Source organism: Bombina bombina, chromosome 4, assembly GCF_027579735.1.
Source record: "Bombina bombina isolate aBomBom1 chromosome 4, aBomBom1.pri, whole genome shotgun sequence".
Lineage (NCBI taxonomy): Eukaryota > Metazoa > Chordata > Amphibia > Anura > Bombinatoridae > Bombina > Bombina bombina.
The window spans coordinates 522511395-522525365 of NC_069502.1; the positions used below are offsets into that span (position 1 = coordinate 522511395).

At 40.6% G+C, this 13971-nt stretch overlaps 1 protein-coding gene across 1 annotated transcript in view; it reads right to left on the minus strand.

The window, feature by feature from the left end:
* The window catches only part of SLC17A5 (solute carrier family 17 member 5), a 287025-nt gene that overhangs the window by 73034 nt on the left and 200020 nt on the right, over positions 1 to 13971 (minus strand). Inside the window, exon 5 of the mRNA XM_053710438.1 lies at positions 1860 to 1946. Coding sequence (XP_053566413.1) covers positions 1860 to 1946 — 87 coding nt within the window. The remainder of the gene's footprint in view (positions 1 to 1859; positions 1947 to 13971) is intronic.

The window sequence follows — 13971 nt, forward strand, 5'->3', positions numbered from 1 at the left end:
TATGAAGTAGCTGGGTAGGTCAGATTAATATTTTACAATATTCTAACATTTTTATTATACATGTTACTTAAGCTATCCAAAGCACACATTAATTGTGTAACATAAATTGATTTAACAATAATTTATGCAAAAAATATTGATATTAGCAAATTTAAGCTAAATATTGGCTTACATTTTATCCAGGTGTTGTGCTCATTAAATACGTCCTTGGGAGAACACTGCACTATAGTGCTCGATGAAATAATCAATTTAGGAGTATTTTTCAGATGACATTGCAGAGTAATTTTGCTTTTGAAATAAACAAAGAAACCTACAAATTGCTGGTCCTGAGTTTATACGCCTGCTCAGCCAATCGTCAGTGATAATTGTACAACTGGTTTGTGAGACTAGTGCTGCTGATTGGTTTAGATGTGGTTCCTCAAAAAACATTTTTTTAAAAAATTTAAATATAGATGTTCATGAGATACTTTCTAGTCATCTTTTTTTACAGATACATTCTTACAAGTGACCCAGCATTTAGGTAACATATACCTTTATTACAATTTGTGAATGAGTTTGTGTGCCACTATGTGGACATAACAGTATCAGTGTCACCGTGTGAGTTTGTGTCACCATGTGTGGCTGTCATTTTGGCATTACAGCAGCAGTTTAGTAGCCCTGATTAAAAAGGTAGGAATATGTGTTAAAGTTTAAAAATAAAACACGAGAAAAGCAAACGGGTAAATAAAAAGTGTACCTCACATAAGCATGGCAATAAAAAAAGAGAGTTGTTCGATACTGGATGTATGTGAAATGTATAAAATAATATAAAATAATCTAAATGTTACTATTTTTCATATGTTTATTGAAAAATTGAGCATCTACCCTTACTCCATAGAGGCCCCATCTGTCTCACCAAAAAATATTAACACATATGCAACGTATCATAATACTTACATTGACTACAATAGTAATTGTTAAAAAAATGTTTTTCTTTTGAATCCATGCTATCAGCAATTGAAGGGAAATGATACACTAATGTTGAAGCACTTGAAAGGCATGCAGCATAGCTTTAAAAAGCTGACTAAAAATATTACCTAAACATCTATGTGTATATTTTGCCTCAAAATTTCCTCAGTAACCACAACCCTTGTAAAAGGGACTTTAAGCAGCCAATCACAATCTTAGTGTTAGGTCTTGCAAGAAAGAGTGCATCAGCTGTTGAAGGATAATGGTTCCCAGACCACTTACTGTTGTGAGCTGAAGATATTTTGAAGTAAAATATTTTCCATTATTACATAGAGATGTTCAGGTAATATTTTCTTGCCAGCATTTTACAGTTATGATGCATCACTTTCAAGCTTTAAATGTGGATATTATGATTTTAAAAGAAAAATATATATGTTTTTTTAACCCTTTCATGACAGGGTCATAATGTCTACATAGGAACAATGTTCTGATGTAGACAAATTGAAATCCCGCGACCGTGCACGTGATTGCGAGATTTCAATGATGGGATCGGGACAGGGGGGCGTCCCTATAACGCTAAGCACGTCCTCCAGACCGCAATCACATCCAGGAAGCGTTGTTGGCTTCTGGACAGCCAAACAGCTATGACGTTGTATTCCGTCCTAACGGCGCTAAAGCCCAGCGCCGTTTGGACGGAATAGAACGCCATAACGGCGCTAAAAGGTTAATGTGTCTTTAATTTTAAAAATAAAGGCACCACTCTCAAACAGGTTTGCACCCTTGTCTTATGGTAACCACCATGGTGTTAAGAACCAATAGTGTTTATGTTTATCTGGCCCACATATATCTTTAAGTACAGAGACTCAGAAATTAGTCATTAATAATATAATGATTATTATTTAAAAACTTACCAAATATGTAGAACACATAAACCCAGTCCATGTGGTAGCAAATTAGACCAGATAATGGAAGGGACACAACTGTTCCAAGTTGTGCACCTAAAATGAAATTGATGGAAAAAAAGTATTGCAATTAAATACAATATATAGGAGAATCACAGACCTGCAAAGTGCCTATTTTTATATTGTAGAAAGAATTAAAATAAAATAAGATCGCTCAGACTCTCAAGGTATACATTTGGAAAAATGTGTAACGTGACATATCTATGATCTTTGTTGTACATGGCATGCAAGCAGGGCATACGAATAGACCGGTCCGGTCGCCAATGGCGACCTAAATTTCTTGCGGGCAAGTAAAAATTTTAAGTTACCAGCCCGAGCGGCGACCTGACATTGTAAAGGGGATATAAGAAGCAATAAAAAAAAATGTAAATTTGCCTTTCAAATATGCGCACACACGGGAAAGGAGGGTAGAAAGAGGAGGTTCTTTCTGTTAAATGCATTCAAAGACCTCCCCTTATCTTCATGGCTCTTGGTCTCTTCCTTGTCAGTTGCTACTTCCCACCCCTAAGGTTGTCTGCGCGGGAAGACATCCTGCTAGAGCGTTGAGTGTCTCTTCTCTGTGTGTATATTAATGAAGTATGGGTTAAAGTGACTATATAGTTATGGTAGGCAGCTTACTCATGTACATTATGCCGACGTACTCCAGGGTCCTCTGCAGAACTTCAGCACAATGTACATGAGCAAGCTGCCTACTATAACAATATAGAGCACTGCACAATTTTTCTGGACGCTACTTTTGCTTCAAAAACTGACTTTACCAATTTGTAGAAAACATACCATCTCCATGCACCCAGTCAAATCTGCTAGCGCGGCACTGACAATTGAGCTAGTAGTTGAAAGGCAGCCGGACAGAAAGGGGGAAAAAAAGTGTTTAACACGCTCGTTATGTCAAAGCTCTATAGGTTGAAGGGTGGCAGCATTAAATATACTTAGTCAATCATGACCCCACATATGCTAAAGTAAAAAAAAACAGCTCAATTAGATCTCTTTTTTTTACCCTTAGTGGAAAATAAGTCAAGATGGTACATACAGTATTACAAAGATAGTATCCCTGTTTTTTGTAGTTGGTGATAGAAAAAACATAATTTATGTAAGAACTTACCTGATAAATTCATTTCTTTCATATTAGCAAGAGTCCATGAGCTAGTGACGTATGGGATATACATTCCTACCAGGAGGGGCAAAGTTTCCCAAACCTCAAAATGCCTATAAATACACCCCTCACCACACCCACAATTCAGTTTAACGAATAGCCAAGAAGTGGGGTGATAAAAAAGTGCGAAAGCATATAAAATAAGGAATTGGAATAATTGTGCTTTATACAAAATCATAACCACCACAAAAAAAGGGCGGGCCTCATGGACTCTTGCTAATATGAAAGAAATGAATTTATCAGGTAAGTTCTTACATAAATTATGTTTTCTTTCATGTAATTAGCAAGAGTCCATGAGCTAGTGACGTATGGGATAATGACTACCCAAGATGTGGATCTTTCCACACAAGAGTCACTAGAGAGGGAGGGACAAAATAAAGACAGCCAATTCCTGCTGAAAATAATCCACACCCAAAATAAAGTTTAATGAAAAACATAAGCAGAAGATTCAAACTGAAACCGCTGCCTGAAGTACTTTTCTACCAAAAACTGCTTCAGAAGAAGAAAATACATCAAAATGGTAGAATTTAGTAAAAGTATGCAAAGAGGACCAAGTTGCTGCTTTGCAAATCTGATCAACCGAAGCTTCATTCCTAAACGCCCAGGAAGTAGAAACTGACCTAGTAGAATGAGCTGTAATTCTCTGAGGCGGAGTTTTACCCGACTCAACATAGGCAAGATTAATTAAAGATTTCAACCAAGATGCCAAAGAAATAGCAGAAGCTTTCTGGCCTTTTCTAGAACCGGAAAAGATAACAAATAGACTAGAAGTCTTACGGAAAGATTTAGTAGCTTCAACATAATATTTCAAAGCTCTAACAACATCCAAAGAATGCAACGATTTCTCCTTAGAATTCTTAGGATTAGGACATAATGAAGGAACCACAATTTCTCTACTAATGTTGTTGGAATTCACAACTTTAGGTAAAAATTCAAAAGAAGTTCGCAACACCGCCTTATCCTGATGAAAAATCAGAAAAGGAGACTCACAAGAAAGAGCAGATAATTCAGAAACTCTTCTGGCAGAAGAGATGGCCAAAAGGAACAGAACTTTCCAAGAAAGTAATTTAATGTCCAATGAATGCATAGGTTCAAACGGAGGAGCTTGAAGAGCTCCCAGAACCAAATTCAAACTCCAAGGAGGAGAAATTGACTTAATGACAGGTTTTATACGAACCAGAGCTTGTACAAAACAATGAATATCAGGAAGAATAGCAATCTTTCTGTGAAAAAGAACAGAAAGAGCAGAGATTTGTCCTTTCAAGGAACTTGCGGACAAACCCTTATCTAAACCATCCTGAAGAAACTGTAAAATTCTTGGTATTCTAAAAGAATGCCAAGAAAAATGATGAGAAAGACACCAAGAAATATAAGTCTTCCGGACTCTATAATATATCTCTCTAGATACAGATTTACGAGCCTGTAACATAGTATTAATCACAGAGTCAGAGAAACCTCTTTGACCAAGAATCAAGCGTTCAATCTCCATACCTTTAAATTTAAGGATTTCAGATCCTGATGGAAAAAAGGACCTTGTGACAGAAGGTCTGGTCTTAACGGAAGAGTCCACGGTTGGCAAGAGGCCATCCGGACGAGATCCGCATACCAAAACCTGTGAGGCCATGCCGGAGCTACCAGCAGAACAAACGATCATTCCTTCAGAATCTTGGAGATTACTCTTGGAAGAAGAACTAGAGGCGGAAATATATAGGCAGGATGATACTTCCAAGGAAGTGATAATGCATCCACTGCCTCCGCCTGAGGATCCCGGGATCTGGACAGATACCTGGGAAGTTTCTTGTTTAGATGGGACGCCATCAGATCTATTTCTGGAAGTTCCCACATTTGAACAATCTGAAGAAATACCTCTGGGTGAAGAGACCATTCGCCCGGATGCAACGTTTGGCGGCTGAGATAATCCGCTTCCCAATTGTCTATACCTGGGATATGAACCGCAGAGATTAGACAGGAGCTGGATTCCGCCCAAACCAAAATTCGAGATACTTCTTTCATAGCCAGAGGACTGTGAGTCCCTCCTTGATGATTGATGTATGCCACAGTTGTGACATTGTCTGTCTGAAAACAAATGAACGATTCTCTCTTCAGAAGAGGCCAAAACTGAAGAGCCCTGAAAATTGCACGGAGTTCCAAAATATTGATCGGTAATCTCACCTCCTGAGATTCCCAAACTCCTTGTGCCGTCAGAGATCCCCACACAGCTCCCCAACCTGTGAGACTTGCATCTGTTGAAATTACAGTCCAGGTCGGAAGCACAAAAGAAGCCCCCTGAATTAAACGATGGTGATCTGTCCACCATGTTAGAGAGTGTCGAACAATCGGTTTCAAAGATATTAATTGAGATATCTTTGTGTAATCCTTGCACCATTGATTCAGCATACAGAGCTGAAGAGGTCGCATGTGAAAACGAGCAAAGGGGATCGCGTCCGATGCAGCAGTCATAAGACCTAGAATTTCCATGCATAAGGCTACCGAAGGGAATGATTGCGACTGAAGGTTTCGACAAGCTGCAATCAATTTTAGACGTCTCTTGTCTGTTAAAGACAGAGTCATGGACACTGAATCCATCTGGAAACCCAGAAAGGTTACCCTTGTCTGAGGAATCAATGAACTTTTTGGTAAATTGATCCTCCAACCATGATCTTGAAGAAACAACACAAGTCGATTCGTATGAGATTCTGCTAAATGTAAAGACTGAGCAAGTACCAAGATATCGTCCAAATAAGGAAATACCACAATACCCTGTTCTCTGATTACAGACAAAAGGGCACCGAGAACCTTTGTAAAAATTCTTGGAGCTGTAGCTAGGCCAAACGGCAGAGCCACAAACTGGTAATGCTTGTCCAGAAAAGAGAATCTCAGGAACTGATAATGATCTGGATGAATCGGAATATGTAGATATGCATCCTGTAAATCTATTGTGGACATATAATTCCCTTTCTGAACAAAAGGCAATATAGTCCTTACAGTTACCATCTTGAACGTTGGTATCCTTACATAACGATTCAATATTTTTAGATCCAGAACTGGTCTGAAGGAATTCTCCTTCTTTGGTACAATGAAGAGATTTGAATAAAACCCCATCCCCTGTTCCGGAACTGGAACTGGCATAATTACTCCAGTCAACTCTAGATCTGAAACACAATTCAGAAATGCTTGAGCTTTTACTGGATTTACTGGGACACGGGAAAGAAAAAATCTCTTTGCAGGAGGTCTCATCTTGAAACCAATTCTGTACCCTTCTGAAACAATGTTCTGATCCAAAGATTGTGAACAGAATTGATCCAAATTTCCTTGAAAAAACGTAACCTGCCCCCTACCAGCTGAGCTGGAATGAGGGCCGCACCTTCATGTGGACTTAGAAGCAGGCTTTGCCTTTCTAGCTGGCTTGGATTTATTCCAGACTGGAGATGGTTTCCAAACTGAAACTGCTCCTGAGGATGAAGGATCAGGCTTTTGTTCTTTGTTGAAACGAAAGGAACAGGAGAAATCATATGATACCGTGGTGACTGTAGTTAAAGAAAATAAATCATCAGGTCTGATTAAAAAACCAGGGCGGGCCGTGGACCGGACACACCGTTGGAGAAAGTAATTTATCAGGTAAACATAAATTCTGTTTTCTCCAACATAGGTGTGTCCGGTCCACGGCGTCATCCTTACTTGTGGGAACCAATACCAAAGCTTTAGGACACGGATGATGGGAGGGAGCAAATCAGGTCACCTAGATGGAAGGCACCACGGTTTGCAAAACCTTTCTCCCAAAAATAGCCTCAGAAGAAGCAAAAGTATCAAATTGTAAAATTTGGTAAAAGTGTGCAGTGAAGACCAAGTCGCTGCCTTACATATTGATCAACAGAAGCCTCGTTCTTAAAGGCCCATGTGGAAGCCACGGCCCTAGTGGAATGAGCTGTGATTCTTTCAGGAGGCTGCCGTCCGGCAGTCTCATAAGCCAATCTGATGATGCTTTTAAGCCAAAAAGATAGAGAGGTAGAAGTTGCTTTTTGACCTCTCCTTTTACCAGAATAAACAACAAACAAGGAAGATGTTTGTCTGAAATCCTTTGTAGCATCTAAATAGAATTTTAGAGCACGGACAACGTCCAAATTGTGTAACAAACGTCTTCTATGAAACTGGATTTGGACACAAAGAAGGAACAACTATCTCCTGGTTAATATTTTTGTTGGAAACAACCTTCGGAAGAAAACCAGGCTCAGTACGTAAAAACCACCTTATCTGCATGGACCAGATAGGGCGGAGAACACTGCAGAGCAGATAACTCAGAAACTCTTCTAGCAGAAGAAATTGCAACCTAAAACAAAACTTTCCAAGATAATAACTTAATATCTATGGAATGTAAGGGTTCAAACGGAACCCCTTGAAGAACTGAAAGAACTAGATTAAGACTCCAGGAAAGAGTCAAAGGTCTGTAAACAGGCTTGATTCTAACCAGAGCCTGAACAAACGCTTAAACGTCTGGCACAGCTGCCAGCCTTTTGTGAAGTAAAACAGAATAAAGCAGAGATCTGTCCCTTCAGAGAACTCGCAGAAAATCCTTTCTCCAAACCTTCTTGTAGAAAGGAAAGAATCTTAGGAATTTTTATCTCTTGTTCCATGGGAATCCTTTAGATTCACACCAACAGATATATTTTTTCCATATATTATGGTAAATTTTTCTAGTTACAGGCTTTCTAGCCTAAATAAGAGTATCTATTACAGAATCTGAAAACCCACGCTTTGATAAAATCAAGCGTTCAAACTCCAAGCAGTCAGTTGGAGGAAAACCAGATTTGGATGTTCGAATGGACCCTGAATAAGAAGGTCCTGTCTCAAAGGTAGCTTCCATGGTGGAGCCGATGACACATTCACCAGGTCTGCATACCAAGTCCTGCGTGGCCACACAGGAACTATCAAGGTCACCGAAGCCCTCTCCAGATTGATCCTGGCTACCAGCCTGGGAATGAGAGGAAACGGTGGGAATACATAAGCTAGGTTGAAGATCCAAGGTGCTACTATTGTATCCAATAGAGTCGCCTTGGGATCCCTGGATTTGGACCCGTAACAAGGGACCATGAAGTTCTGACGAGAGGCCATCAGAACCAAGTCTGGAATGCCCCATAATTGAGTTATTTGGGCAAAAGATTTCCAGATGGAGTTCCCACTCCCCGGATGCTCCTCCATCGCCAGGGAACTCCTTGTTACCCTGATGGTTGATATATGTAACAGTCGTCATGATGACTGATTGAAACCTTATGAATTGGCCTTTGCTAGTCGAGGCCAAGCCTTGAGAGCATTGAATATCGCTCTCAGTTCCATTATGTTTATCGGGAGAAGAGAGTCTTCCCGAAACCATAGACCCTGAGTTTTCAGGGGTTCCCAGACCGCGCCCCAGCCCACCAGACTGGCGTCGGTCGTGACAATGACCTATTCTGGTCTGCGGAAGCTCATTCCCTGTGACAGGTTGTCCAGGGTCAGCCACCAACGGAGTGAATCTCTGGTTATTTGATCTACTTGTATCGTCGGAGACAAGTCTGTATAATCCCCATTCCACAGTCTGAGCATGCCCAGGTGCAATGGTCTTAGATGAATTCGTGCAAAAGGAACTATGTCCATTGCCGCAACCATCAACCCTATTACTTCCATGGACTGCGCTATGGAAGGAAGAAGAACAGAATGAAGTACCTGACAAGAGCTTAGAAGTTTTGATTTTCTGGCCTCTGTCAGAAAAACCTTCATTTCTAAGGAAATATTATTGTTCCCAAGAAGGGAACTCTTGTTGACGGGGACAGAGAACTTTTTTCTATGTTCACTTTCCACCTGTGAGATCTGAGAAAGGCTAGGACAATGTCCGTATGAGCCCTTGCTTTTGACAGAGACGACACTTGAATCAGGATGTCGTCCAAGTAAGGTACTACTGCAATGCCCCTTGGTCTTAGCACCGCTAGAAGGGACCCTAGTACCCTTGTGAAAATCCTTGGAGCAGTGGCTAATCCGAATGGAAGTGCCACAGGTAATGCTTGTCCAGAAAGGCGAACCTTAGGAACCGAAAATGTTCCTTGTGGATAGGAATACGTAGGTACGCATCCTTTAAGTCCACTGTGGTCATGAATTGACCTTCCTGGATGGTAGGAAGGATCGTTCGAAAGGTTTCCATTTTGAATGATGAAACCCTTAGAAACTAGTTTAGAATCTTGAGATCTAAAATAGGTCTGAATGTTCCCTCTTTTTTGGGAATTATGAACAGGTTGGAGTAAAAACCATCCCTTGTTCTCCTAATGGAACAGGATGAATCACTCCCATGCTTAACAGGTCTTCTACACAGTGTAAGAATGCCTGTTCGAAGATAATTGAGACCCGTGGAACCTTCCCCTTGGGAGTAGTTCCCTGAATTCCAGGAGATAACCTTGAGAAACTATTTCTAGCGCCCAAGGATCCTGAACATCTCTTGCCCCAGCCTGAGCAAAGAGAGAAAGTCTGCCCCCCACCAGATCCTTCCCAGATCGGGGGCAACACTTCATGCTGTTTTGGTAGCAGTGGCAGGTGATTGGCCTGCTTACCCTTGTTCCAGCCTTGCATCGGCCTCCAGGCTGGCTTGGTTTGAGAAGTATTACCCTCTTGCTTAGAGGGTGTAGAATTTGAGGCTGGTCCGTTTCTGCGAAAGGGACGAAAATTTGGCTTCTTTTTAGCCTTAAAAGACCTATCCAGAGGAAGGGCGTGGCCCTTTCCCCCAGTGATGCCTGAAATAATCTCTTTCAAGTCAGGGCCAAACAGTGTTTTACCCTTGAAAGGGATGTTAAGCAAAAGCGCTCTGCGCGCCACGATAGCAAACCCTGAATTATTCGCCGCTAATCTAGCTAATTGCAAAGCGGCATCTAAAATAAAAAAGAGTTAGCCAATTTAAGAGCTTGAACTCTGTCCAAAACCTCCTCGTACGAAGATTCTTTATTAAGCGACTTTTCTAGTTCTTCGAACCAGAAACACGCAGCTGTAGTGACAGGAACAATGCATGAAATTGGTTGTAGAAGGTAACCTTGCTGAACAAACATATTTTTAAGCAAACCCTCTAACCTTTAATCCATAGGATCTTGAAAGCACAACTATCTTCTATAGGAATAGAAGTGCGTTTGTTTAGAGTAGAAACCGCCCCTCGACCTTGGGGACTGTATGCTATAAGTCCTTTCTGGGGTCGACTATAGGAACTAATTTCTTAAATATAGGGGAGGACAAAGGGTATGCCGGGCCTTTCCCACTCCTTATTTACTATGTCCGCCACCGCTTGGGTATAGGAAAAACATCGGGGGGCACCGGAACCTCTAGGAACTTGTCCATCTTACCTAATTTCTCTGGAATGACCAAATTGTCACAATCAGTGTTCCCTCTAAGGTGCGCGGCTGCGTGGCCGCGCACCTTCCCTTCTGGTGTAGCGCAGGCAGCATATCAGGCCGCGCAGCACCTGCTGTGAGCAGAAGCAGAGAGAGGAAAATGCCTGAAGAACTAATTTGCCAAGTGCCGCCTGCACTGCGCATTGGACCCAACAATCTGTCACTCATCTAGCCTGATTCTGTGTTCCAGGGCCGTTTTTAGGGGGGGCGAAGCAGGCAGTAGCCCGGGGCGCAGAGGGAAAACAAGTTGCAGTTGAAACTCACTGCGGCTCTATAAGGAAAAGGTTCATTTTTTTTATATCAATTTGTGGTTGCCCTGCCTATTATATATTGCTTCCAGCCACATGAAGAAGAAAAAAATATATGCATTTTAAATGAGGCTGTACACGAGGTAAACTTAGCGCTCCTGAATGACAGGCCACCCTTTAAGCGGGGCAAGCAGTGCACAAGTTTGTGGGGCAAAGTGATGCAACAGTGTGCACTGTAGTGCCGCACAGAAGTGACTACACTAAACCCAGACACACAGTGATGGGCGGCGGCAGATCAGACTTAGCACTATTCAGCCACGGCTTACAATTTAGGGAAGAGCGACCTCAAGCAGCACATGTGTCCTGTCCTCTTTCTAAAAGCCTGTGCTGTACAGTGAGCAATACAGCGCGGGCTTTTACATAGAAGACAGGGCACATGTGCTGCTTGAAGTCACTCTTCTCTAACTCAGTGCGGTAAGCAGCTCTCCTTACAAGAGTTCTTCAATTGGAGCACCATCCTACAAGGTGAGGCTAGAGAAGGAGAGCAATCCAGGGAAAATAAATAACACACTTAGTTAAAAGGGCAAGGTGTAGAAAATGCGGCCGAGCAGTTACAGAGCAGGGGATTGCCTTAGCTGCTATTCTTACTATAAATCTTCCCTGTCTCACACACAAGTGCTGCGAGTGCCGGGCTCCCTGCTCTGAAATCAGTGTAGATAGAGTATGAAAGGTCGAAGTTCAGCTGCCGGCCTTATGACCTCCCTCTCTTGCTGTGGCTTTTACTACCTTAGGCATCGGAACCTTCACTAATACAAAACCAGTGGCAGGCAGTGCTGTGTCTTCAATCCCCCCTTCAGTACGGCATTGCACAGGATTCAGGATCAGATAAGTGTCCCTCATAAAATGTGTACAGAATTGGTGATTGTCTTGCTGCACTGTTTCATATGTTTGTATTTTTAGAGGATTTTTTTTTACTTCACTAAACTATTTCTTTAAACTATTTTTTACTTTTTTCTTGTGCTACATTCTTTCCCTTTAACTCCTACATGGAAAGCAGTATATGGTAAAAACCTTCTGGGTTTGTCCCAGTGTGTGTGTGTATGTGTGTGTATGTGTGTGTATATGTGTGTGTATATGTGTGTGTATATGTGTGTGTATATGTGTGTGTGTGTGTATATGTGTGTGTATGTGTGTGTGTGTATGTGTGTGTATATGTGTGTGTAATGTGTGTGTATATGTGTGTGTATATGTGTGTATATGTGTGTGTATGTGTGTGTGTGTGTATGTGTGTGTATATGTGTGTGTGTGTGTATATGTGTGTGTATGTTTGTGTGTGTATGTGTGTGTATGTGTGTGTGTATATGTGTGTGTGTATGTGTGTGTGTGTGTGTGTGTATATGTGTGTGTATGTTTGTGTGTGTATGTGTGTGTGTGTGTATGTGTGCGTGTATATATGTATGTGTGTGTGTGTATGTGTGTATATGTGTATGTATATGTCTGTGTATATGTGTGTGTGTATATGAGTATGTATATGTGTATCAGTGTATATCTATGTGTTTTTGAGTATGTGTATCAGTGTATATCTGTTTATGAGTGTGTATGTGTGTATCAGTGTGTATCTGTGTGTTTATGAGTGTGTGTGTGTATCAGTGTATATGTGTGTGTTTGAGTGTGTGTGTGTGTGTGTGTGTGTGTATGAGTATGTGTGTATCAGTGTATATCTGTGTGTGTGTATATCTGTGTGTTTATGAGTATGTGTGTTTATGAGTATGTGGTGTATGAGTATGTGTGTATCAGTGTATATCTGTTTGTGTGCATGAGTGTGTGTGTATATCTGTGTGTTTATGAGTATGTGTGTATGAGTATGTGTGTATCAGTGTATATGTGTGTGTTTATGTGTATGTGTGTGTATGAGTATGTGTGTATCAGTGTATATCTGTTTGTGTGTATGAGTGTGTATCAGTGTATATCTGTGTGTTTATGAGTGTGTGTGTATCAGTGTATATTTGTGTGTTTATGAGTATGTGTGTGTGTATATATATATATATATATATATGTGTGTGTGTATATGTATGTGTATGTATGTATATATATATATTATATATATATATATTTATATATATATATAAATTACACACACACACATATAGGAAACAGTGCAATTTATCTCCTGTTTGCAATTTTTTTTTATAAACGTGACTATTGGAAATTTCCACCATGCCTATAACTTGAAAGTCCCTACTACACCCTATTCTTGTCAGCTGGACCAATTGAATGGCATAAAGTATGCAGTAGCCATGTCTTTTGATTAGGATTTCTGGTGTGGCAAGGTGCATGCAATGAGCATGTGTAGGGTGGCCAGGGTTTTTGTTTGGAGTCTTTGGGCTAATAGGAAATGCAATTTTAGACTGCCCTGTCTTCTAATTTCCTATACATTTTGCTTCCTGTGTGTTTTGTCTTTGTTTTTCTAATATTGAATAAAAATGTTTTGAAAAGAGCATATCTGTACCACTGGGTTATACATGTCCCCTGAGCCAATGGTTGCCAGTCCTCCTCTGTTTGCAGCAGCATAACTGTTTCATGCACAAAGACACAGAATCAGTCAAGGGTGACATTCAAGGTGGGACAGGGACATAACTTCTTTCCCACATATTGCACAATTGTGCATAAGCATTGGTTGCATTAGTAAGGGGGTGGCCAGGCTAGTGTGTTGATATATTATTCAGTAATTTTACTATGGGGGGCGTCATTTCATTCTCGGACCCAGGCAGCACAATGTCTTTTGCCAGCCCTGTATATATATATATATATATTATATATATATATTTATATATATATTATATATATATCCACATACATACACACATATATAATATATATATATATATATATAATATTATATTTACACATATACAAATATATATATAGTGCCGCACACAAGCGGTATCAAGTCCGCACACAGAAAAAAATAATTGCACGCACTGAAAAAAATTAGAGGGAACATTGGTCACAATCATCCAGAGTAGTAATACCTCCTTAAGTAGTGCGTGGAGATGTTGAAATTTAAATTTAAAAGTTACAATATCAGGTTCTGCTTGTTGAGAAATTTTCCCCGAATCTGAAATTTCTCCCTCAGACAAAACCTCCCTCCTGGCCCCTTCAGATAGGTGTGAGGGTATGTCAGAACAGATATCATCAGCGTCCTCTTGCTCTTCAGTGTTTAAAACAGAGCAATCACGCTTTCTCTGATAAGTAGGCATTTT